General features: G+C 41.9%; 1 protein-coding gene across 4 annotated transcripts in view; it reads right to left on the reverse strand.

Annotated features, from left to right (window-relative positions):
* Positions 1 to 26,715, reverse strand: part of PSD3 (pleckstrin and Sec7 domain containing 3) — a 576,473-nt gene that overhangs the window by 251,325 nt on the left and 298,433 nt on the right. For 3 of the 4 annotated variants that reach the window (XM_088448410.1, XM_088448414.1, XM_088448413.1), the window contains 3 exons: positions 22,366 to 22,446; positions 15,030 to 15,142; positions 12,530 to 12,588 (listed from right to left, as the gene is read on the reverse strand). In XM_088448410.1, coding sequence (XP_088304536.1) covers positions 12,530 to 12,588; positions 15,030 to 15,142; positions 22,366 to 22,446 — 253 coding nt within the window. Of the gene's footprint in view, positions 1 to 10,775; positions 10,779 to 12,529; positions 12,589 to 15,029; positions 15,143 to 22,365; positions 22,447 to 26,715 lie in introns of all 4 variants that reach the window. The other variant, XM_088448411.1, reaches the window with a different exon arrangement.

Raw genomic sequence — 26,715 nt, forward strand, 5'->3', positions numbered from 1 at the left:
TAGGCTGAAAAATCAAAACAAACCCATCAGAGAGATAGCAAAAACATTAGGTGTGGCCAAATCAACTGTTTGGAACATTCTTAAAAAGAAAGAATGCACCGGAGAGCTCAGCAACACCAAAAGACCCGGAAGACCACGGAAAACAACTGTGGTGGATGACAGAAGAATTATTTCCCTGGTGAAGAAAAACCCCTTCACAACAGTTGGCCAAATCAAGAACACTCTCCAGGAGGTAGGTGTATATGTGTCAAAGTCAACAATCAAGAGAAGACTTCACAAGAGTGAATATAGAGGGTTCACCACAAGATGTAAACCATTGGTGAGCCACAAAAAAAGGAAGACCAGGTTAGAGTTTGCCAAACAACATCTAAAAAAGCCATTACAGTTCTGGAACAACATCCTATGGACAGATGAGACAAGATTAACTTGTACCAGAGTGATGGGAAGAGAAGAGAATGGAAAAGGAAAGGACTGCTCATGATCCAAAACATACCACCTCATCAGTGAAGCATGGTGGTGGTAGTGTCATGGCGTGGGCATGTATGGCTGCCAATGGAACTGGTTCCCTTGTATTTATTGATGATGTGACTGCTGACAAAAGCAGCAGAATGAATTCTGAAGTGTTTCAGGCAATATTATATGCTCATATTCAGTCAAATGCTTCAGAACTCATTGGACGGCGCTTCACAGTGCAGATAGACAATGACCCGAAGCATACTGCAAAAGCAACTAAAGAGTTTTTTTAAGGCTAAAAAGTGGAATGTTATGCAATGGCCAAGTCAATCCCCTGACCTGAATCCGATTGAGAAGGCATTTCACTTGATGAAGACAAAACTGAAGGGAAAAAGCCCCAAAAACAAGCAGGAACTGAAGACATTTGCAGTAGAGGCCTGGCAGAGCATCATCAGGGATGAAACCCAGCGTCTGGTGATGTCTATGCGCTCCAGACTTCAGGCTGTAATTGCCTGCAAAGGATTTGCAACAAAGTATTAAAAAGTGAAAGTTAGATTTAGGATTGTTTAGTTTGTCCCATTTCTTTTGGCCCCTTAAAAAGTGGGAGGCACATATAGAAACCGTTGTAATTCCTAGACCGTTCACCTGATTTGGATGTAATTACCCTCAAATTAAATCTGAAAGTCTGCAGTTAAAGCACATCTTGTTTGTTTCATTTCAAAGCCATTGTGGTGGTGAATAGAGGCCAAAATATGAAAATTCTGTAAATGTCCCAATATTTATGCACCTGACTGTATGTACAGTATTACAACAGACACACACACACTATTGCTTCTAGCCTTTCTCCCTAAGGAGAGGAGTGCACACAACCCTCCAAAATTACAACTATACAATATAAACTCCATAATTATGTCATAGACTCCATTCAACTGGAAAGTAGACAATAGCTAATATCATAAGTAGCAGTAGTGACATTACCAATACTTTCCCCAGAAGTAGTAGCTATGTAATCTAATCTATATATAATCTAATCCCGGCAGTAACAATGCCCAATATAAGCACATAAATAGTAATACTCATTAGCATGGCCAGTCATACGCACATCAGTAGTCATGCCTAATATGCCAATAGCTATTCCAAGTAATTTGCCTAGTAAAATGCCCACAGTCATACTATCCAGTAACATGCTAATAGTAGTAATTCTCATTAATATGCCTACAGTAATAATGGGCAGTAATATGCACAGCAGTAGTATTATCCATTATTATACACAGCAACCAGTACGCCATACCAATTGGTGGCAAAATATTAAAATACATGATTTTGCCACATTTTGGGTGTAATTCAATTGCTGCTTGCTCCATTCTTAGCACGTGGAGACATTGGGGTCAATGATGCCCCTCACCGACACCACCTAGTACACATCCAGAGTCAGTGATGTTTAATGCGACACCAGTGGGTCCAGGGCCCTAATAATGCTCTGTAATGTCCCAGCAGAAGATATGCTCAGCAACAATAAGCACAACAGTACTATGACCAATTGGTAGCTATGCCAAGCTGTAAGCACATCAGTAAGGCAAACTTGGCAATAAACCTGCAGCAGCAGATATGTCCAGTACAATACATAAACAGTAACTATAAAGTTCAATCCCTACATATCAGGAATGATACATATAATATGTAAAACCAATGAATGCATAAAGTGAGGATTTGCTGACCAGTCATCAAAAATTTTACAAATAATAAATATCTGGTGCTGAGTGTATCAAATGGTCTCGGACCACAAATCACTGACAGAGGCAGTTTCTTTAGGAAGACTCCGGTTTTCAGCATCAGAAATATTTCAGTGTAAGATCTGTACTGAATCATTATGTTTTATGTGGTTACAGCTGCCCAGCTGTTAACTGGTTCTCTATTAAGACAGGTCAATCTGGGATTTATTATGTGCAGTGCATAAGGCATGATTGCCAACATTTCTTATCTCCTTTTTCAGAGATCTTAGAGGAGACGTCCAGGAGGCACTTACAGGGGGAATGAAGGAGCGATTTGCAGAATCATAGCCATGAATACCAATGTGCACCAGGACGGGGCATGAAGACACAATTCTCTGTCATCAAGCCCTGACTACTTCATTATGGAAATGCACAGGATGTAGGAGAGTGGTCTGCCGAACAGTCCGGGTGTGTAAGCAAGTATGGTGCAAGGCAGTGTTTCTCAAACGTGATCTTCAAGGCAGCATCACAGTCTAGGGGCCAGATTTAACAAAGAGACATAACCCCTTTAACACTTGCTAAAGGGGTTATGTCCTCCTTTCAGTATTTAACAAACAGCGGGAAACTAAGATTACTGCTGTTTGTTACTGTATCGCTTCAGCCATCTATAGATGGCGAGAGCGATACGGTCCAATCCAGCAACAGCCTCTCCCGCTTCAGCAAAGCCTTCCATGTTTTGCTGTGTCCCCATCGGATGAAAGTGTCATGCGCATGTGCAGACTGGCCTTCACGCATGCATGTGACTCAGCAGACCATCGCTGGCAACGGTAGGCTGCCAGTAGCAGAGCGGAGGATGCAGCCAGGGAGGAGGACATTGCTGGACCTCCCTGGAGAAGTAAATAATGATGAATACCAGTGGTATAGTTGTTAGTATCACTGCAATACCAAACAAAATATGCAGCTGGTAATAAGACTCAAGGTTTTAAGGATATGTATGTTTGAGCACAGGTGACTTAATTAGTACCTTGCTCATTTTGATTTATTATAACCATCTGTGTTCAAGCATAGATAACCTTAAACCAGGATGGGTATCGGGTGCCAGCGTTCAGGATCCCGGCGTTCAAAATCTCGACAGGGTTAGGATACCTCTCCCTACCCAACCCTAACTCTCTCCCTAGTGCCTAACCCTCCGCCTAGTGCCTAACCCTCCCACTAACCATGCTATTTACCTTCGGGATTCCGGCGGTCGGGTTACCGATGCCATGATCCTGACAAGTGTCCAGATTCCGGCGCCAACATTCTGATCGCCGGAATCTCATCTGCCGGAATATTGAACGTATCCCCCTAAAAAGGTGGACTGTAAGAGTGCTGTGAGGACGGAGTTTTGGAAACACAGGAATAAGTTGTTACCAAACACATAGAAAGTAGGACAGTGAAATATTCAGAAAAGAACATCTGTTCCTGTATAAATTCCCTCTACAGCTTTCTGTTGTCTGTGCTCCAAGACCCTTTTGAAATCCTCAGGAATGAACACACATTTACTTGCAAATTTCTCGATGACTGATCAACAAATCCGTACTTGAAGCAATCATTTATTTAAATAGTATGAGGTTGATACAGAATTGGTTGCAAAATTGCTGTACGTAATAACAATTGAAAAAGTTGCATTAAAATATGGGGTAATTGCCCATAAGCAAAGCTCAAGATGTTAAAGCAACATTAGCAGATGTGTCAGTTTAGCCAGGCACCTGTCACAGACACTTACATCGCCCTTGCACCCATGTTGTAAACCACTTATTTTATGTGCATCAAATGCATTCACTATTATTCTTCAATAAAACTGCTGAAAGCGCCTTTAGTACAGCAGAAGCAGCTGCTTATCTAGGTAAATTAGCTTAAACATGTTCACAAAAGCATAATATATGTATGAGCAATGAAAAATAACACCAATCAGTATTGTTCATGTCATGTAGGGATTGTATTTTAATAAATGGTTTATTTTTTGTAATCCCTGCCTGCACTCAGTGTTTCTTTCTTTGTTTTGTTGTTTGCTTGTCAATTGTGTAAGGATCCAGTTATTCTTCTTTTGCTGCCCTCTTCACATACCCTCCTGGTTCGCCTGAGACTAAGTACGCACGTCGCCTCATTACTGCAGCTCCCCTGTATATATATTCCATGCAGCACTCTTGCTTCCATAAATTGTGCACAGTTATTCAGCCTGTTCCTAAGTACTATGTTTATGCACCAACTGTCAACTAAAAATCATAAACCCATTTTGCAAATATCTTCATCCTTAAAAAAAAAATTTTCTTATTTTACAAGTTTAGCACAATTCAATGCTGCCCTCCAGTGGCCAGTCACCAGAAGTATAAAAAAAGCTGTATGTATTTCAACATTTGGCACAGAAAACCCATATGTAGGGTTATTGATGCTAATGTTCAAAAACAGTACTGTATTAGTAGTTATTTCTGCTTGGTACCTCAGGGGAGAAAATCACAAATGATCTGACATTGCCTATTATTAGATTTTGTATGAATTACTAATTAATACACCTCAAGCTGTTGGGCCTTTATAAATGAAATCAAAATATATCAATAAAATCTTCATTTGTGCTACTCGTTACATATCAAAGGCTGTAATGACACTTTAAAATTGTTTTGAGCCTCTATGAATTATTAAACATCACCAATAATAACTGAGATTCCAACTGCCTTCAAAAATAGTCTATTACAGGTTGAGTCTCCCATATCCAAAATGCTTGGGACCAGGGGTATTTTGGATATCGGAATATACCGTACAGTGGCAAACGCAGGATTTCCAGAGGGGGGTTTCCAAATGCTTAATTTTAGAGCGAGTGTGGCCTGTCAATGAACAGGGCAGAATTAGTACTTAACCAGCTTTAATAAGCTTCATACAAAGTGTATTGTGTGTATTAATTCCAGTATATACAGGACCGGCAATCACAGTAAGCCATAAGATGCGTCAGTAGGGCCATCCTGCCTGATCTGAATGTATTTATTTTAGATGTGGGCACCATTCCAGACTATTGGAGCAAGTCCGGTTGCCTGGAGGAGCAGCATAAGAAACTAGCACTGCCCTGGACACAGGGCCGGATTAAGGTCTGTGGGGGCCCCTGGGCAACAAACTTGTGGGGGCCTCTATGTAACCGCTATATATATATATATATATATATATATATATACACACAGTATATCTGTATATATAACTATAAACACACACACTCATATGTAGGTGTTAGTGTGTATATACACACATATATACATATACTGTGTGTGTAAGCACACTATATACATTATATATATATATATATATATATTTATTTATACATACACACACATACAGTATATAAGGCTATATACATATACATGTGTGTGTGTGTATATATACACTAAGGACTACAGTACCTGCCTGTCAGCGCTCTGCACCGCTGAGGTGCACCAAGAGGGAACCATGACTCACCTCTGCTTTATGTTGGAGCGGCGCCTTGGCTCCCTCTGACTGTCACTGATGACTGCAGCCACCGAGGAGCTTCTTACAGTCTCGCGAGATGATGACATCAAATCTCGCGAGACTCTGGCTGTAGAAAGCTCCTCGGCGGCCGCTGTTAGGTAACAGCCGCCAACAAGAACAATAGCGGCGCCGGAGACAGCTAAATGCTGTTAATAGCAGCGGAGACTCTGGGCAGTGTGTGGGGGCCCCTTATATGTGGGGGCCCCGGGACGATCGCCCCCTTCGCCCTCCCTATAATCCGGCCCTGCCTGGACATATATGTACATATTGGGCTCTATAGCAGTGAATCCCTAACAGTGCATGTTTTCCAGATCTGCTAGTTGGTGCACAGGTTATTTATTACTGGCTGATACATTTTAAAAGATCCACAGGTGGTGCTAATTATTTCATTTGTGATACTGAGAAGAACATGCAGCGCTAGTAACAATCTACTATTTCTATTGTGGTCATGATCTGGGCTGGGGAGGGGGGTTTCCAGGCAGATGTAAACCCCCCCTGCATTTGCCTATGCCGTATTTTGGAATATGTGCATACCATAATGAGATATCTTGGGAATGGGACACAAATATAAACACAGAATGCATTTATGTTTTATATACACCTTTTACACACAGCCTGCAGATAATTTTATACAACTATTTGTAATAATTTTGTGGCTCAAACAAAGTTTGTGTACATTGAACCATCAAAAAGCAAAGGTTCAGTATCTCAGTCATGCTAAAAAAAAACACGTATTTCGGAATATTTGGATATGGGAGACTCAACCAGTACTACCTTAATTATCACACTGGAACAATCATCTGCACATTGTACTGTTCCAAGCAGCTTTACACTCATGCTACTAACAAATTGGCTTAAAATTAAGATAATCGCCACAAATTGAAGATTTTTATACAACATTAAGTATGCATTGCTTATGTCACTTCTAAGAAGCAAAAAGAAGATCTATACATATTTTGTATTATAGACAGACCCATGACAATATCTCTTGAAGCTTACTGTGGCTGAGTGTCACCATATGCTGGGGGAAGGGAAATAGCACAGTGCTTCCCTGGAAGTCCCCATCCAATATTAATTGAGAAAGCAAAAACTGCTGACAATGTTTTCCTAAGGGGATAACAGAGCTGCACAAGCCTGTAATTAGACTATACAACTGGAAAATATAAATGACAAGACTAAATGACACTACCAGTAGGAATGAATCCATTATAAAAAAAAGTCAAACAGATATAACTCAGGATATGAGACTCATGTTTCCAACAGTGATTGGGCAGTTTTGAAATGTAAGCTGTTATTATGATATAACTCTGTTTAAATATTATCTGTCTGACATGATAAGACACAAGAGATTCAAATAAAGACATCAAACCGCAAAGTATATGGTCACACATGTAACGCTGGGAATAAGGCACGTAGCATGCAGCACATTAGGGTGAGTGAGTCACAACCATTTATATGTGTTACAATGAAATCATTGCCGGATGCTGGTTCTGTAATGCAATCTTTAATCAGGAATTGCCATGACCCTACGAGATGGTACATTATGAGGATATTGTTTATTTCTAATATTGTTGCAATAAAAACAAAACAACAGATTTTTATTATTTTAGGGCTGCAGAGCAAAATAAAAAATGTTGTATAAAACATATTTAATACTAGTAATAATCTGTCACCACAGAAGTAGGAATCAACCATGGGCTATCTAGTGTAATGTTTTACTTTCACTGTATGTAGTGTGGTGTGGATGTCTGAAAATATAAAAACTGCAGGAGGATAGATAATGATAGAATATATTTATGAGCAAAACAAACATTGCTCCCTGGAATGCATTATAGTGAAATAAAAATAAACAAATATTTAGTGGCCAAAGATAAAATAAGGTGGCCATACAGTAGATGCGATAATACGCAGCCTGTACCACAGAGTATATCCCCTGATGAAACTGCACACCAAAGACAGCAGAGAAATGAAGTAGAATGACAAACCTTTATTGTCACCTGTGGATTAATTCTTCTGGATTATCGCCAAAGTTGAAAAACAGCTATACACAGGACTGTAACTAAGGGTGTGCAACCACTGCCATCACCAAAGGTACAAGGCCAAGGGTGCGGCTCTATCTTCAGCTTGAGGGTGCCTGGGTCACCCTGCTGCTTAGAGAGGCTCCTAGTGAGCCCTCAGGAAGCACCTGTCTCCTAGTTTCTTGTTCCTTCTTCTGTGAAGTCATGACATCACATACAGTATGCTGGCATTGGGGACGGTGGGGGATGGCCCAGGATACAGAAGTGCTCTGCTATGGCTTTAGCTATACATGTTATTTTTGGGTATGGGTTGCCGGCTATCAGGATCCTGGCTGTCAGAATCCATATGCCGGCATCCCGATAGGGAACACCTGTCGATAAGTATCCTGAACCTACTCCTAACACTCCCCCCTGCAGCCTAAACCTAACCCTCCTCCCCTAGTGCCTAACCCTCAACCCTAGTGCCTACCCTCCCCTTAGTGTCTAACCATAACCCTCCTCCTAACCCCACTACTTACAGTCGGGATGTCGGCACCGAGATTCTGACTGGTGTAGGAATTCCTGCACAGGCATTCGGCGCTCCGACATCCAGATAGCCGGGATTGAAACTACATCCCGTTGATATACCTTGGACATTAATTACTTTCATAACTGCAAGTTATACAGTCCACAGTGAGGGAGAGGAGGCTGTGTTATTATCGTAGTCACCACATGAGACAAGACACTCCTAAAGGCGCACATCCACTTGCAGATTTCTATGAGCGATTGAAAAATAACGATAAATCGTTCAATCGCTCATGAATCGTGCATGAATCGGCAGACTAATCAAACAGCGATGCACTCTCCTGCTGGTCATTTCCGACATCAATCATCACCCGAACATGCTGAACAACCTGACGATAACGTCAGGTTGAGCATGTTAGGGGTTGATTGATGTGCCTACACTGAACTACTGAAAGTTCAGTGTAGGCACAGTACAGACTGTGAAACGACTGCACTATTACAATGTCGTAATCGTGCAGTCGTTTCTATTTCTGCTAGTGGATGTGCCCCTTAAGGTCTACTCCTACACCTCAAATTGTACTTTATAGCTTTCTACTTGTAATCTTTTACAAGCAATAGGACTGCTTTTACTCTTGATGCTGAATAAGGTTGATTACTGCAAATGACTGCTTCCAAAGTGAAATATCAGCCTTAATTTATGACTTTGAGTCTATGAATATGAATTTCATAGCACTTATAAACAAAGCTCAATAAGACTTCAAGACATCTACAAGCTTCATATGAGATTACATGTCTTACATCTTAATAATAAGCAGCCGATTAACAACTTTATGCTGGCTAAGCTTAGTGTGTTTGTACATTTGGATAACAAGGAGACTAATAATATGGATTTCTCAGTGAGGAGCTGGTGACTATAATTGTAGGCCATATTGCTCCTCAATGAAACTCATTGTTTAAAAGTATCTAGATGTATCCATTATACTGTAGGTGTTGTTATTAGGACACTTCTGAACCCAAGTAAATTAGGTAATATTTTGGTATGTCATTTTTAATATGTGGCTTCATTAAATGTTTACTATGATGAGATTGTCAGCGCTTCCCTAATTTTCTCATTTATTTTTTCATTGGGGCAGAGACTGACAGTAATAAATAAACTTTGGTTTCTATAGGGTACTGCACAATACTTAAGGGACCTATCCATTAGCAGATCTTTCTCTAACGATGAAAGACAAAAGATTATCCCTTGAAAATTCCTGGGGCTGCGGTGACAGTTATCTGACATGTACATGACAGATTTTTGCGAATGACGAACGATATTGCATAACATCATTCAGGGAGTGGATTTTTTTAAATGTTTCTATGAATTTTCTAAATATCGTTCGTCGTTTACCGCTTATAAACTGCCAGATATTTCTAATATCTGGCAGCGATAAGCGATAATTGACCAACATGTTGGAGAGACGCGGGAGTGCGCATCTGTCATCGTTCAGGGCCTATCCATTAGCAGATAAATTGAACGACTGAACGATATATCGTTCAGACGTTCTATTTATCTGCTAATGGATAGGCCCCTTTACTCTTCCTGGACGGTTTATTAATTCTATTGTATGTATCAACAATGACTATAATTGTTGCCGTGTTAAAGAGAAAAAAGAAAACAAATAGCTAAATTTACTCAGATTGTAAAGTGTTGCATAATGTGCTGTTGTTTAAATAAATAAATATTAATAATAATAATTGTCAATAATGTATTTTACTGTAACATTGTAGTGTGCATTGTTAAATGTATGAACTTAATAATCTTACCACAAGTCATGGTAGAGCATCCACAAACAATGTTTAGTACATTTGTTAAGTTTCGGAGAGTAATTTATTTACTTCTAAAATGTAAGTGATTTCTAAAACAAATCACAAATGTAGGTAACAAACGCAGAAATGTTTAAATGGGTTATTGTGGGATAACCTTACTACTGTATGTTACAATTCAAGTTGTACTTTTGTATCTCTAAAACATTTGAATTGAATTTTAATGCTTAATTTACTAAGCTTTATTACTGTATAAGTTGCAAAATACCAAAACAGTAGTTACTTCAGGCATATTTGAAATATTCTGCAGCTCTGAAAAAACAAAACCTTTCCCCCCTTGAAAGCGATTTGATGGACTCATTATGGAATGTCCAAGGCACTATGGAATGCAGAGTATAACCATTATAGCCCAGATGCTGCAATTTTGTCAGCTTCTTCAAGTGAAAGTCTCTAACCAGGGGTGGGCAATAAACGGCCCTCAAGCTGTTGTTCAACTACAAATCCCAGCATGCCTTGCAACCGTTTTAGCATGGCCAAATAGCAAAACTGTGGCAGGGCATGCTAGGATGTGTAGTTCTGCAACAGCTGGGGGGGCCCCTTATGGCCCACCCCTACAAGTCTAATCAGACATAAAATTGAACTGCATTTAAAAGGTCCAAGGTTATACTTTGTGAAATGAATTAGCACATACATTGTGTTATGTACTGTATGCAAGACATACACATGAGATATAAAAATATTCCAAACTTACCACCTAGAGATTATAATTCCAATATCATGAGAATGAAGAAAAAGAAGATACCACATTAGTTTATTTCCTATTTTATTTCTCTGTAGCTAAAAAATGTTGGTTGATCTACCAAGTATTTTACGTACTAGATATATAAAATGGAAGACTAAAGAATAAATCAGTACAGTGCAAGTCCACAAGCAGATTGTGGCACTGAGTGTGCACAGAGATGGCCACAGTTGTATACATCTCATACAGACCACTGTGTGTGTACTTCCCTGTAACTGTGCATTCATATAAGGTCACTGAGTATAATAGCCAATAGATTTGTATATCTGCACAGTGGCCTAGCAATAGCAGGACCACTCCATGCCCTCAAAGCCACAATGGAATAAACATATAAGGTAGCTGGTAATTAAATACCATAACATATTAATAAATTAGTTTACTGCACACCCATATGAATCACAGCGTAGGCCCGTATTCAATTCGAAGTGAAAAGACGAGATCCGTGAAAAAGTATCGCCGAATGCGACTTTTCGCCAGGTGGAACTTATCTCCGTGTTCAATTGCAAACACTTTTCGCGTAAGCAAAAACGCAATGCAATGTAATAGGCGAAAACGTTTCGCCTCTGAATAGCAGGAGAACAGAAGTGCAAAATCGCTATTTTGGGGTGCAAAGGTGTTAAACCACTCAGCACCCTTGGGACAGCCGACCAAAGGATAACTGCGTAAAAAAAAACTAAACAAAAGTGAGGAAAACCCAAAAAAAGAACTTTGAAAAAGGGGATGAAAAAGTGCAAAGTGGGTGTACAAACTTAAAAACTAGTGAAATAGACTTTTGGGGGATCTGCAAGTAGGGGTGAGGTGTTTTTTTGATTGCAGGTGCTTGCTTCAGGTGCGTTTTTTACGTTTTTAAAAACTTTACTTTAGCGACTTTAAACCATGCTTACCCCCATTTTCAAGTACCCCAAATTTAACAGGACTACTTATTTTCACCCAAAAAAAACGGCTTAATGCTATTCTTCACCACTTGTGTAAAGATGCTAAATTAGAAAACATTGACACACCCTAAGTACCCCATATAGCTTTATTAGGGCTATTCGGGGGCATGTACATTGATCCCCAATGTTAGAGCATCTTTTAGGGGGTGTCAGGCTGATTTCTCCAATTCCGAGAGCACTTTTCGCCTGTCTTGCATTCGCCGGGTTGTGTTTCGCGTCTTTTGGAATTGAATACGGCGAATCGTGGTACGCGCACAATAAGTTTCTGCGGCTAAAATACGCTATGTAGGCGAAAAGTACAGCATGCGAAAAAGTATCGCGGGTGTGAAACGAATTGTATACGGGCCATAATGTTGTATCATTGAGTTCATGGTATATTCATATTAATATAAAATAAACAAACAAAATTAATGTTCATATTCTAGTACTCCGGAACCCAAATATATATTTGATATCTGCCGGATGCAGAACAAATATTTGTTCATATTCATGACAATCATATGAGAATTACCACAGATCCATTTAATGTCTTACATTTTTCTAGTGACTCTAACTCCTCTGCACAGAGTTGTATTTGTGTGGAATGACACAGCAGCAATGCCTATTTGCTTGTTGTAGTTATTCTCTAGGAGCTAATAAGCAGCTGTGAGATCATCTGTATGCGTTTTGTTCTGTGTTTGAAGAATTAGTATTCTAATGTTTGAAGGATTCTTGACTTATTAATTAAACAACTGTAACAACCCAAGAGGTTTGAATTATGCAAATACTCACATGTCCATGCAGGTCTGTGTTGAGAAGCATCATTGCACAGGTAAGACAGTGCACACCATCTACAACATATATAGAATGCAGACATGTAACTGTATAATGGTGTCTTCTATTAAGTACTGCAGTATGTACAGTGTTTAACATTTGTTACTTATATAACCTCTATCATTTGCATTGACTTCCTTTGCTCTGCCTATACATTAGTGCAGCAAAGCATGCAGGCAAATACAATATACAGCAGGACCAGGGTACACCAACTACTATCTTCCAAACTCAATTATTCCCTATAACTTTTACAGGCAGTTCAACTGTATGTATTGAACCTAATGGTGCATACACACGGTCAGATTTTTCTTCAGATCTGAACGATAACAATTTAAAAAATCATTCAATCGTTCATATCTGAAGGAAAATCTGACATATCTGTTAGATCTGTCAGATGAACAATTTGAACGATGCGCGTTCCCGATGGTCAGATAACGATATCTGACATCTGATGTGTTTGCGGTCAGACTTGGACGATTTCCATTCATTTTAATGCAATTTGGTAAAATCGTTCAAATTGTTCAAATCGTTCATCTGACAGATCTGACAAATCTGACCGTGTGTATCCTCCTTAATACTGATAGTTCTTTGTATAACTATATTATTTACTAAAATGTGAGCGAATCAACATTAGTGTAAACATACAACTGAGTACATCTCCTTATTTATTGAAAGGTGCAAAGGACTAGTTCTTATTATTTAGGCTATAACACTGAATATAGTATATGTAAGAACACACTTTGCATAACAAACATTTAAAATATTTTTTTTCCTTTGCTAAACAGTGGAGCAATTGCAGTTTTAAATTTCATAGTTGAAAGTTAATTAGTTGAGAGTATTCTGCACTGAAAGGTTCCACTAAAGTGTCCTGACTCTGCCATTTGCCAAGTGTCCTGTCATTGTATGTACAGTAAGTTTTCTCTAACACTGTATTCATTTACATAGCAGGTTGGATACTTCCTCTCACACTGTTATATTAATGCACATTGTTTGTTTTGGATGTTTGTAAGTAAGATTATTTAATCCCTTAATTACCTTCCACCACAATAATTTGATTGCAGGACACATATATTTTATTGTTTAGTGTAGATATTTGATAAAATAATATTGTTCGAGCTAAAAAGTATACCAATGCAGCACAAATAGAGCACAAGTAGCAATGGTTCAAAGCAATTCATCAAAATATGCATTCCAGTAGATACAGAATAATTAAATGTATTAGTTCCAAGTGATTGAATATAGAGCTGGTCATACAGTGCACAGTAATGGTGCATACACACGGTCAGATATGTCAGATGAACGATGAGCAAATTGAATGATTGAACGATTTCAGACAGTATTAAAATAAATGGAAGCGTCCAAATCTGACTGCAAACACATCAGATGTCAGATATTGTTATCTGACATGCGGGAACGCGCATCGTTCGTCGTTGCAGGCCCACATGTCAGATTTTCTTCAGATATGAACGATTTTTAAAATAGTTATCGTTCAGATCTGACAGAAAATCTGCCCATGTGTACGCACCATTATGCAGCTGGCAGGGGACAGGGGAGGAGACGATTGCCCAATAGTTGGAATGGAACGCCTCCATACACTACACGATATATATATAGCGGCAATCTCCATTTACACCCTGAAGTTGGCTGAAGCACAGTCAGGAGGATTGGACAGGTTAGAAAACCAAATCGAACAATCCAGACCGTTTTTCAGACGTTTTTAAGCTGTGGACGATCATCATTCAGTACCATAAATTGAACAAAAATCATTTAAACCAGTCTTTTGGTCGGCTAGTTTGCACAACTGTACAGTCAGCTTAAGGCTCATTCACATGGGCTGAGGACACAGAAGGACTCGCACATGGAACTCAGAGTCCAAGCCCTGTATGGCAGGATAGTCAACACATCTATTTACACAACTGTATCAAGAAGAAGACCACAAAGCTTAAACACAAAAAGAAAGTGACTGCTCATATGGACGGATTGGCAGTGTATGGAGCTCACATGGGCTGAATACAGAAGAAAATGCCTATACCAGGAGTATTCAACATGCCGCCATTCAGCTGCTGTAGAACTACACATCCCAGGATGCCCTGCGAATACCCCTGTCCAATACTATATGCTCTTATCGATTCACATAAATATTGGTAAACAGACCTTGTTTTCTGTATACAGGCACTGTGGACCAGTTTCCAATACAGTTTAATTGATAGATTTCTACCATGTAGCAGAGAATAAAAGATCCCTACATATGTTTACTTTGTTTTTGGGTAATATGCTAGATATCCCATGCAAAATGAAATGGAACAAGCATAAAGGAGCCCTTGATGTACAACCATTGAACGGTGCATCTAGATACCAATATCAGCAAATAACTTAAAAAATAAGGCTATCAAATATCAGAAGATAACGTTAGGGCAACAGCATAACCAATCACATGAAGTGTAAAGTTACGGCATACCTGGAGAGCACATGGTGTTTGGGTTACTTTGAAAATATCTGTTGGAGAAGTGAATTAATACTCTCTCCCTTTCCTGAGTTTCCCCAATGAGTGAAAAGGCTTTAAAGAAACTCCTGCACACAAGAAAAGAGCACATATTAATTTATATACAGTTTAACATTTATTTACTAGAAATAATATTGACAATATTTAATTAATCTGTCTTGTATATATTTGTGCCCCTAGAAAAATAAAAAATTCCCATTCTATCGACAAATATTATTTTCAATAAAATTAGAAAAAAAATAAAAAAATGAAAGGGATATTACAAATTTCCAGTAAAACTAATACAGTAGCACCAATCATACTGAGCTACTAGGCTGTCATACTAATCATAATTATGAGCCACCAATCCTGTCATTTGTAAATGAGCACAATGCCGATATATCAACTGCAGATAAAGGAGGAAGCCCTTAATTTTTAAATATCCAAAATATGTCATCAACTTCACAGTCTCCACTTTTATATTTATCAAAGTATTTAGGCAGATACTGTATATTAAGCTTCTGCAAACCATGGCGCTTCCATTAAGTGCACATGCATTCCTGTTGTGCAGTTCTCCATACACTCAACAGGTGGCACAATTGCTGTTGTTATCTACAGAAATGAACTCGTGGTGTTTTATACATTTTACGTGTGATTTAAATATGGCTGGACAGATACTGTGTTAAATCACTGTGCATTCTGGTGACCTTATCATGCATATAAAGGCTAGACTTTGTTAAATTAAAAATAGTGCTACAACAGTGGATAAGAGGTAAGAATACCCTATCACTGTCACCAGGTGCGTCATTTTTTGGGGCAGGGGCTGGCTGGCAACTTTCAGCCTGGGGGGCAAACAAAGCAAGTGGCCCCGGCTTTTCTACCAGCACATTGTGAAGCATTTAGGAGCTTGGTCCCGATAGGGTAATGCATGAATGCACCAGGAAAACCCTGCCCCCCACCCTCCCGCTACATTATTAGATAAACGTTTAGGGGGAGGGAAAGGGCACGGCAATGCAGCACACTCTATTTATACATACACCCGCCCGTGCAATATTGGGGACAAAAAAATTATAATTAGCAGTACTAGGAACCGATAATTAATAAAAATGCAGCTTTGGGGCCCATATTAATGTATATTTAAATACAAACATTATATATATATACCTCACACAGTCCCCCCCCCCACCAGGGGTGTATCTAGGGGTCTGAGCACCACTAGCAAAGTAAGGGCCTGCCCCCCCCCCCCATATTTTCAGAAGAATTACATCCTCTACTTATATTGTTCAAAAATAAAAAACTCAAAATAGATATTAATTTGATATAAAAAGTACCCACCTTCACTGACTAGTTTCTGCCTAAGGGGGGGAGGGCACACTGACATCAGCAGCTCCCCGTCCACAGACCACATACCACTGTCATGACCGGCAGTCCTGATTTCTACCCCCTGGCCACGGGTGGCACCACCAGGCAGAGTACCCCCTCGGCCGGTGCCGCTGGCGAGTGCCATCCTGGCCAAGGGTTAGATACTCCCCTGCCCTCTGCACACACAGGTCTCGCCACTCACTCAAATATTTCCCCTCATATAGCTCTCCCCTCCTCACACAGATCCCACCCTCTCATATCTCTCCCTTCCTCACACAGTCCTCCTCAACACACAGCTCTCTCCACTCACCCATACAGCTCTCTACCCACTCATCAGCTCCCCCACTCACACACACAGCTCTCTCCACTCACCCATACAGCTCTCTACCCACTCATTCAGCTCCACCACTCACACACACAGCTCTCTCCACTCACCCATACAGCTCTCTACCCACTCATTCAGCTCCCCCACTCACAGACACACACACACAGCCTCCACCTCTCAGACCCCCTTTCCCCACACACACAGCTCTCCCCAATCACTGAAATCACCTCCTCACACACACACAGCGCTGCACCCATCCAGATCCCCCTCACTCAGAACCCCCATATCACAAAAATCTTTCCCCTTACTCAGATACCCTCTCACACAAACACACTCCTCAATCACTCAGGACCCCACAGTTCTCCACCCCTTCCCCTCCCTCACACAGCATTTCACCCACACATAGATCCTCCTTTCCCATCGCGACCATCATGGACGCTCGCTATAGCTGTGGGTGGTCACCCACAGCTATGCGAGCGTCCAGGAGGACGCTCCATTTTCATGGAGGAGGGCCCTGATTCAGAGCGAGCGCAATGGTCAGAGCGTTCGGCTCTGAATCAGGCCCATAGGCTCTTATTCTGAGTTGCTCACAAAGTGATTGTAGTTGCGAGCAGCCGTGGAAGACTGTTTTACTACCTTATACTAATGCGAGAATCCATTCAACTAATGTGTGTGTGCAAGGCGATACCAGTGCCGCCCACTGATCTTACAGTGGCTGCTGCAACCGTCACCATCAGCACTTGCACCAGCCCTGTGCTAGGTGGAAGAGATCCGTCAGAAACAGGCTTCCTGTGTACCACAACTCATGCCCACAACACTCCCATGACACTCTCAGGGTGGTTCTGTGCGATCAGCCCAGTTCCTGCCCAGAAACTCCCTATTTCATACAGAACTGGCTAAGTTGTATCTGACTCAGAATAGGATGGGCATAGACAAAAATGCATAAAGTAATTTCTGTACATGCGCTGTATGCATAAATACCCTCTTTGTGTCGTGGCGAGAGATCTCTGCAACTCAGAATCAGCCCCATAATGTCATACTACATGCTAAAAATATATGAGTTCTATGAGGTAATTGTGTGGGTTTATTGCTAGGCATAATACTGTATACCTACCAAATGATGGGGTTTACCTGTAAGTGTATCTTGGAGCAGTAATGCTGTGGTTAGTTCTTGTGATGTTAGCTAATAGGGTTGTTGTACTGTGGGCCTGATTCAGTAAGGGTCGCTATTGCGATTACACACGCAGACGGCCGATTGTTGCGTATTGCGCATGCGTATGCATCTCAATGCGCATACGCGAAGGTTCCACTGTGATCGTGTCGCAATCTCAGAGACTACGCAGACCCATCACAGAGTGATTGATAGGCAGTGAGCGTTTGGGGGCGGTGAAGGGGGGTGGTCGGCAAAACGCAGGCGTACCAGTGCATTTGAACGGCGTTACAGGGGAGTGCATAATTTGCCCACTGCGATGGCATACGCAGCTTGAGCTATCACTGCGTGCAATGAGGTTAGCAATTACAGGGATCGATGGTACTCTATGTTACCGATATTTGTGAAGAATTGCAAAGTATTACGGTTGTGAGATAGCGGTAGTGGGAGGCAGTGGGTGGCTCTATGCTGGCAGTGTGATGGCGTTAAGATTGCAATCATTGGCATATTTTCGCAGCAGACCTGCTTACGATTACAGAGCTGCGATCACAATAGCGATCCTTAGTGAATCAGGCCCTGTGTTTCGTTAGCTTTTCTGTATATATGTTTTTAGTGGATCTGTTTTAGCAGTTAGAATTACTATAAATTGTGTGCCTTGGAGATGTTATAATGAGATTGGTGAAATGTAGTAAAGCTGTCTGGGCCAATTATAGTTACAATGCATAATGGATTTCTGAACTGTATTTATTTGTACATAATGGAGTATATTACAGCATATTAACTGGTGAATTCCCTGTATTACATTACAAAATGGATGATCCCTGTATGTGTCTGTCTGATTAATGTCTACAACTGCAAGGGTATATAATATGACTGTGATTTGATACAAGAATGAGCTTAATCTATACATCTGAAAGGAGTTAATGATTTATGGCTGCATACTGATATTAGACAGAGATGCTGTATTCAGGTGATGCACACTGTAATGGTTATACTGACTCAATTGAAGTTTTGCTTAACAGCATATGTACAAATCTCATTTGTGCAGGGTGGAGGTGTAACAGTCGGATTAGAACATATGGAATCTACCGATTAATTAATATACATGTATTTTTAATTGTTTATTTGAGAAGCAAAATGGAGGACAGTGTTTGTTTAATTGGTATATTTATACATAGCATGGCACTGGACTTAGATTGTATATGTATTTTATACAATAATGGATTTTTTTAGATAAAACAGATAGACATATTGTATTATCTTAAACTATATCGGGAGTTCATTTTTTTATTTTGAAGTCTTAATGATATTAATATCATGAACTTAATAATTCTATTTATTGCTTATACTTTGCAAGTAGTTAGTTAATATTAATAGTTATTAAATTGCCATTCGTATATTTGTTGCAATATTTTATATAACCCCCTCAGTGCTAACCCAAAGAGCAATAATACACTCCTATATAATAAAGGTGGGTACACACTTGTCAATGTATCGTTTGTTCAGATGGCAAATGATATATTGCTAGTAAATCGGCAGGTGTGTACACTTGATATGTCTGTGAACAATGGGCCTGATTCAGACCTGCTCGCGAGCGCATAGCGCTCACAAGCGGGTCGATGGAGGGGTACTGCGCATGCGCATCGCACGCATGCGCAAGCCCCGGAGCGAGAGAGAAATTCTCTCGCTCCGGGACTCACTACAAAAGGGACGGCTGGCGATGTTGCTCGCCCCGTTTTGTAGGCGGGTTGGAGGGGTGGCTACACAAATGGAGGCGTTCCCGAAGGAACGCCTGCCATTTGTGGGAGGCACCACTGACATCACCAGTGATGTCAGTGGAGAGCTTCCTGCTCTGTTAGAGCAGGAAGCTCTCTGGGGCTTGCGACAGACGAGACCCTGCCACAAGGGTCTCATCGCAAGCCCCGATGGTAGTGATGGTCGCGACCATCACCTGGCCGCCCGCAAAAGCTGTGGGTGGTCACCCACAGCTTAGCGAGCGGCCAGGAGGCCGCAACAAAAGAAAAAAGGCCTGATTCAGAGAGAGCGCTCTAAAAGAGCATCCGGCTCTGAATCAGGCCCAATGTCTGTCACAGACATATCAGGTTGGCCCTGCAGCATAGAACATACAGATATATCATCCGGATACCTGGGTAAGCCTGGCTGTGTGTACGGACGACCCACTGCCCGCTCGTACACTGGCCGCAGGAACCACCGATACTGACATCACAACTGGGCTGCTAATTTAAATGCCCAGTTCTGATATCATGCCAGACATATCAAGCGGTCGATTGGTGTAGCTTACCAAATTGGCCGCTGGATCGCCCAAGTGTGTACCCAGCATATGTAGTAACTATTATGAGAACAGCAAATAAAAACAGCAGACACAGGAGTTGTCAGGTACAAGTTAGGCACGTTACAGGTACACAGATAAGGTCATAGAATAGCAAAATAATAATGTGCACATTATTAAATCATACCTTTTATTGAAAAACGCAAGCACCTACTTTAGCAAAGAACTGGCACCTGGAACAAGGACAGCACAGAACAACAGCTAATGCCACAATAAGCAACATGTTATATTGCAGGGCCGCAGCTATGGGGGGAAGCTGGAGGTGCACGTGCACCAGGTGTGCCGTTGCACCCACTGCCAGTGTCCACCAGGCCGGCGCCACAGGGGGTTTCCAAGCCGGACGCACGCTGACATTTTCTTACCATAGGGCGCCCAGCTCCTTCACCGCAGCGCCACGGTAGCTGGAGACTGGAGTTCTCTTCTGAACTCCAGCTTCTGGCTCTCCCCACGGGCACTAAGGGAGAGACGTCATGACATCTCTCCCATAGTTCCGAGGAGCAGCCGAGCGGACCGGAAAGCGGCGGACATAGGAGCGGGGTTTAACGTAAGTACTGTTTTTGTTTTTCTGTAAGCGGCACTACAGGGGCATTACTATATGGGCACTACAGGGGCATTACCATATGGGCACTAGAGGGGCATTACTATATGGGCACTACAGGGGCATTACCATATGGGCACTACAGGGGCATTACAATATGGGCACTACTACAGGGGTATTACTATATGGGCACTACTACAGGGCCATTACAATGGGGCATTACTATATGGGTACTACTACAGGGGCATTACCATATGGGCACTACAGGGGCATTACTTTATGGGCTCTACTACAGGGGCATTACCATATGGGCACTACTACAGGGGCATTATTGTATGGGCACTACTACAGGGGCATTACTAGTGGGGCATTACTATATGGGCACTACTACAGGGGCATTACAATATGGGACTGCTAATATTTAGACTGTGTAGTGCAGCTTTGGTCCATTTTTGGGGTGTGGGTCCCCCTGGATTGCTTTGCTGATCTGCTTCAGGGCACCGCAGTATAACACATTTTCCTTTAACACATTTTAATACTTCACTGTCTGTTTCTTTTATATATATGTATTTCACTTTTTTATTTTTATTCTTTATATGCGGCAAGCGGCTGCTCCTAACTATTTCTTTTACACTTCACTTTTCTTATTAGAGCGGTGCTTTGGGATGGTTTGGCTGGGCTAGGTTGGGGGTGTCCTGCGCTCTGGATTTGAACCCTAGTATGTTAGGAACCTGCCCGACAAGAGGTTACCCGGATATGGTGGGCAGGCCCATAACCTTGGCCAAGATCATGCCAAAAACCTCTATTGTATTTACTGCAAAATGTATTTATTTATATATAATCAGTTAATTTGGAGTTGTGCACTTGTATTTCTTCTTTGTGCATTACAATATGGGCACTACTACAGGGGCATTACCATATGGGCACTACTACAGGGGCATTACTATGGGGACATTACTATATGGGCACTACTACAGGGGCATTACCTCAGGGGGCATTACTATAGGTACACTGCTGCAGGGGTCATTACTATGGGCGAATTACCAGGGGGGCGCCAAGTCATTGTCTTGCCCCGGGTGACAAAAGTCCTAGTTTCGGCCCTGGTGCAAAGGAGATAATAGTGGTGGTCAAAATACCATAGCACTGGTGCTCATTATATAATATTAGTGTTCACAGAATGTCATAGAAACTGTGGTGTCCACAAAAGTGCACCTCTGAAGCTGCCCTGGTCCCTTCTCATACGTGAGAGCAGATTATCCCTTCCTCAGTGACAAAGCCAGAAAGATGCAGCTTGTGAAACTCATTAACTTGTACTGATCCCTTGAAATCTATTTTCACAATGGAAGAGTGACATGAAGCTGAATCTGACTGACAGGCAAGGACACTTACACAGGGTCCATCCACTACAGCAGCTTTACCTAACTTCCTGTTGTGTTTAAGTATATATTTTTTTTTCTGTACTTAACTAAACTGACATGTAACTAATAGAAAATTAATTTGTCTTTCAAGATGGAACTTAAATCTTAAGTCTTAAATCTGATTTCTAGGAACAAACTCAACAACCCCAGTCTGAGCTATTTCACTTACCTGAGTGATTGATCCAGGGTCATCCCAGTGAAATCAAAGAATTTAAGATATTCCTCTGCCACAAGCTGGCTGAAATCATTGCTGAAAGAAAACAATGGAAATCTATTCATATGTATTCTGCACAATGAAATTTGCTAATTAGAAAATATTTAAAAGAGCTTTTTGAAAACAGTAATTACAGCCTCTAAAATGCTTCCTTAAAAGCACATTTGAGGGCCACAGTTATAATTACATATGCATTCAAAATTAAGCGGCAACATAGTTCAAACAAAAGTAAGGATTTACTATGCAAATGTGTAATTATAATGGTCAAATGAGCCATGAAATAAGTGAATATTTTAATTCTCAATTTAAATTTAACCTCTTAATTTCCATAAAACTGAACTAAATTCTGTATTACGTGTAGTAGTATAAAAATGAGCATTCCAAAGCTTACAGGGTTAACAAAACAACAATTAACTGCATGCATCAAAAGTTTTGATCTTTGTAAATAAGCATTTTTTTTTATTTAATAAGTGTAAATTTTAACAATTACAGTAAAAATATCACATCTTAACAAGACACTTCCAAGGGAGTAAGAGATCAGACTGGAACTCTTACATCAAATTTTCAGTAGCTGCCGTCATCCCGCACCCACTGATCTCTGATGGACAAAATGTATATGACATATTTTTTTGTAATTTTTAACTTGTTACTTTGCTGTGTCTTATCCCTTTATTGTTGAAAAAGGGGGCGCACTGTAACAGACGTGTAGCCCTAATAAGCATCTTCTGCTCAGGTGGGCTAGGTGTAGCTACTAATATGACACCTACCCAGCCTCTTCTAAGGTCCATAGAATACTGCTGTTTGTGCTGATTGCTTGGGTTAAAGAGGTCCCAAAGTGCTCAAGGACACCCTTGGGCTTCCCTTGTATGACTCCAATCCCAGCTAAAGCCAAAACCAGCAGTGATATTACTGGGACATAAAACAACTGAGCAAGCAGTGTAGGTGGTTTCAGCATGAAAAAAGAAGGGAGCAGCAAGTGTACACTTGGGGTTATCTCCAAGTTCACTTGGACAACCAAAATGAGATTTGCCACAAAGATTACATCTCAAAATGTTCCCCCTTCTATCATGAAGGGAGGAAAGAGTCAAAAAGTTTTATAAAATTAGGAAATCAAATCTAAAACATAATAACAATGTAAAAAGAAAAATAAACTCCCACTTCTATCTACCTCTATGGTCTGTTGATTACACCACAAACCAATATATTTTGTTTGCAATGTATTTGGTTTTGCAATTTTGAAAATGAACAAGGTTAGAGACACCTCAGCCAACAGAGTCTCATTGTATCCAGAGCATGTACCCCACAAGACCAATACCTCTCCCAAGAACCAATTTCCACATTATTATCTACCCATAGCAATCAATCAGAGCTGTAACCAGACTTTTTGGTGCCCTGTGCCAGAGAGAGCATTGGCGCCCCCCCCTCCCCCCCCACACACACACACTTTTAAAATAGGGACATAAGTTGGGCCATGGCCTCATGGGGAAGGGCCAGGGAAGAGATAGGGGAGGCTAGGAGATGCTGGGGATAAAAGAAGAAGAAGCTACAAGTGAGAATGATAATAAACAGGAACCTTTACAGTCCCAAACAGCGCCCCTTGCCCTGCGGTGCCCTAAGCCACGGCACTGGTCGCACTATCCTAGTTACGGCCCTGCAATCAATCAACCTATTTCATTGGATGAACAGGTCCTGCTACACATGTATAATATCTATGCACTGTTTATATTTCTCTGATCTTCTACCCCTGCATTCCTCTCTATCTGACCATTACCTCATCTCCCTATCACTCCCTCAATTCTCGAACCTTTCTCCCAAGACAACCCTCACTCAGAACAACCTTAACACACTTTTTCTTCATTCCTTGACTCTCTCCTGTCTCCCATCTCCTCCCTCTCTTGCCCAGACAAGGCTACTTACCTGTAAAATTTTACCATTGCTTCCGCCCTTGTCTCTGTTACTCTGGCGGTTACTCTCAGGAAAATACTGTTTGCTTTTCTGACTTCCTTCACTTCAAATTCATGCTCTCCTCAGTTCTGCTGTTTATCCAAGCAGTCTTATTTCAGATTTCTCCCCTCATCCCAATCCTCCAACCCTCTCTGCCTCTTTGCCACCTTTAATTGCATCCTTTGCCCTATCCTCTTTCCTAACACCTCTTACAACTATCGACAATGCTGCAGCTTATCTTATCTTTCTATTTGTTGCTTTGAGTCATTCTCTCTTTCATCTTCTTCACTGGCTCCCTTCGCCTTAAAAAATCCATCTGACCAGTGTTGGTGCCCCCCCCCCAAATTAAAATGTACCACCCCCCCAGCACCTATGTCAGCCCCAGCTGCCGCCGCCCCCTATGCAGTTCCTTTTATACAATGCCCCCAGTAGTGGTCCCCCTATGCAGTGCCCTCAGTGGAGGTCCCCCTACGCAGTGCCTGCCTATGTACTGCCCCCCAAGTAATGGTCCCCCTATGCAGTGCCTCCAGTAGTGGTCCCTCTATGCAGTACCTCCAGTAGTGGTCCCCCTATGCAGTACCCCCAGTAGTAAGGCCCCTTTAGTGCGCCCAATAGTAAAGCCCCTGTAGTGCCCTCATATGATGCCCCCAGTAGTAATGCTCTGTAGTGCCCCCATATGATGCCCCCAGTAGTAAGACCCCTGTGATGCCCCCTGCAGTGCCCCCATATGATACCCCCAGTAGTAAGACCCCTGTAATGCCCCCTGTAGTGCCCCCAGTAGTAAGCCCCCTGTAGTGCCCCCAGTAGTAAGCCCCCTGTAGTGCCTCCAGTAGTAAGCCCCCTGTAGTGCCCCCAGTAGTAAGCCGCCAGTAGTGCTGGTAACACTGGTAACCAGCTGGTAACACACTCAGTGGGCGCTCGGCAAATAGGGGGTGCGACCGCCCCCCTGCACCCTCCGTAGTTACGCCACTGGAGGTGGAGCGCCAATCAGCGGTGCTCCTTCTCCATGCAGCTCCAACTCAGCAGTGCCCGGAACGGCTGGGTGACAATGGAGCCAGGTGCCCCCTTCAGGGCTGGCGCCCGGCGGCAAGTGGCTCCATTGTCTCCGGGAGTTCTGCCACTTCTTCTGATCTCATCTCAATCTACACTCTCCCTTCCTTTTCCTGTGATTGCTTCTTTGCCGCTGCATTGATTACCTTCCACTCTTGCAAGATTTTTCCAGAGCTGCTTCCCGCCTCTTGAACTCACTCCGGCACCCTGCCAGACTACACTGCTCTAAACGCTCCCTTAAAACACACCTGTCCCTCAAAGTCTAACAGTCACAAGGACATGCCCCCTCCCCTGTAGGCCACAACACCTTTTCAGGAACTCCCTGCCCACAACCTCAGCGCCCTGCCTTGTCCGCAGTCTAGTGGGAACACTACAGATGTCTCCTTTCTTACTGTTGCTTCATTGGCGCCAAACAGTCAGTTCCCCTGCAAATCGGCCATGCCGAGCATCTTTTTCGCTCAAAATGTGCATCTTATTCGCATAATTACAACACATACAAGCGACAAAACTACATTGCTAGTGTACACTGATAAATTTGGTGTGTTACATTTGCACATCTGTGTTCGACGTAGTCTGTATCTATGTACAATGTGAGCGGCCGCATCTTTTTCTCACACCATGATCCACTGTGTTTCATCTGCAAATTTGTACACATGTAAAACCAATTCATGTGTGATTAAAGTCACAGCCCAGCATCTCTCGTGCACCGTGAGTGACTTTTTGCTGCATCTGCAATGTGACTAAGAAGCAAAATTGAAAGAAACATTTGGTACACTACTCCTCTCGGAGCGTCACACCAGTAATACCCTTTTATATCAAAGTCCCGGGTCAGACACGGGGGTTGGAACAAGTTTCCAACCCGGATCAGACCCAGGACAGACCCCTTTCCAACTGTGGTGCCGGGTTTGCAGTGACCTGGCTCTTCCGGCGTTGCAGTGGACGCTTGGAGATTATGTAATCCCCAAGCGCCACTGAACCTGGCCAACCAGGTAGCACGTGGCACGACCTGGATCATCGTGACCCGGCTTGGGACGTTTACACTGCAGGGTGACACGGGAATGACCAGTGCCGAACTCTGCAAGCTACCCGAGTTGGATCCCCGGTCAAGGGACCCAGGTGGATTCATTTACACTAACTAAAATCATGGGTTGATGTGCGTTCACGTACAAAACCCTGGGATTTTAATGTCGGTATAAATGAGGACTAATCTATACCCAGAGGTCTGGGGCATGTATGTGAATTGATGATGTACGTATTTTCCTAAAGGACGCAATTACATGCTAAAAGTAAAGTCTTAGGATACAGCTGCAG

Source organism: Taudactylus pleione, unplaced genomic scaffold (genome assembly GCF_031769625.1).
Source record: "Taudactylus pleione unplaced genomic scaffold, aTauple2 ptg000454l, whole genome shotgun sequence".
NCBI classification, from domain to species: domain Eukaryota; kingdom Metazoa; phylum Chordata; class Amphibia; order Anura; family Myobatrachidae; genus Taudactylus; species Taudactylus pleione.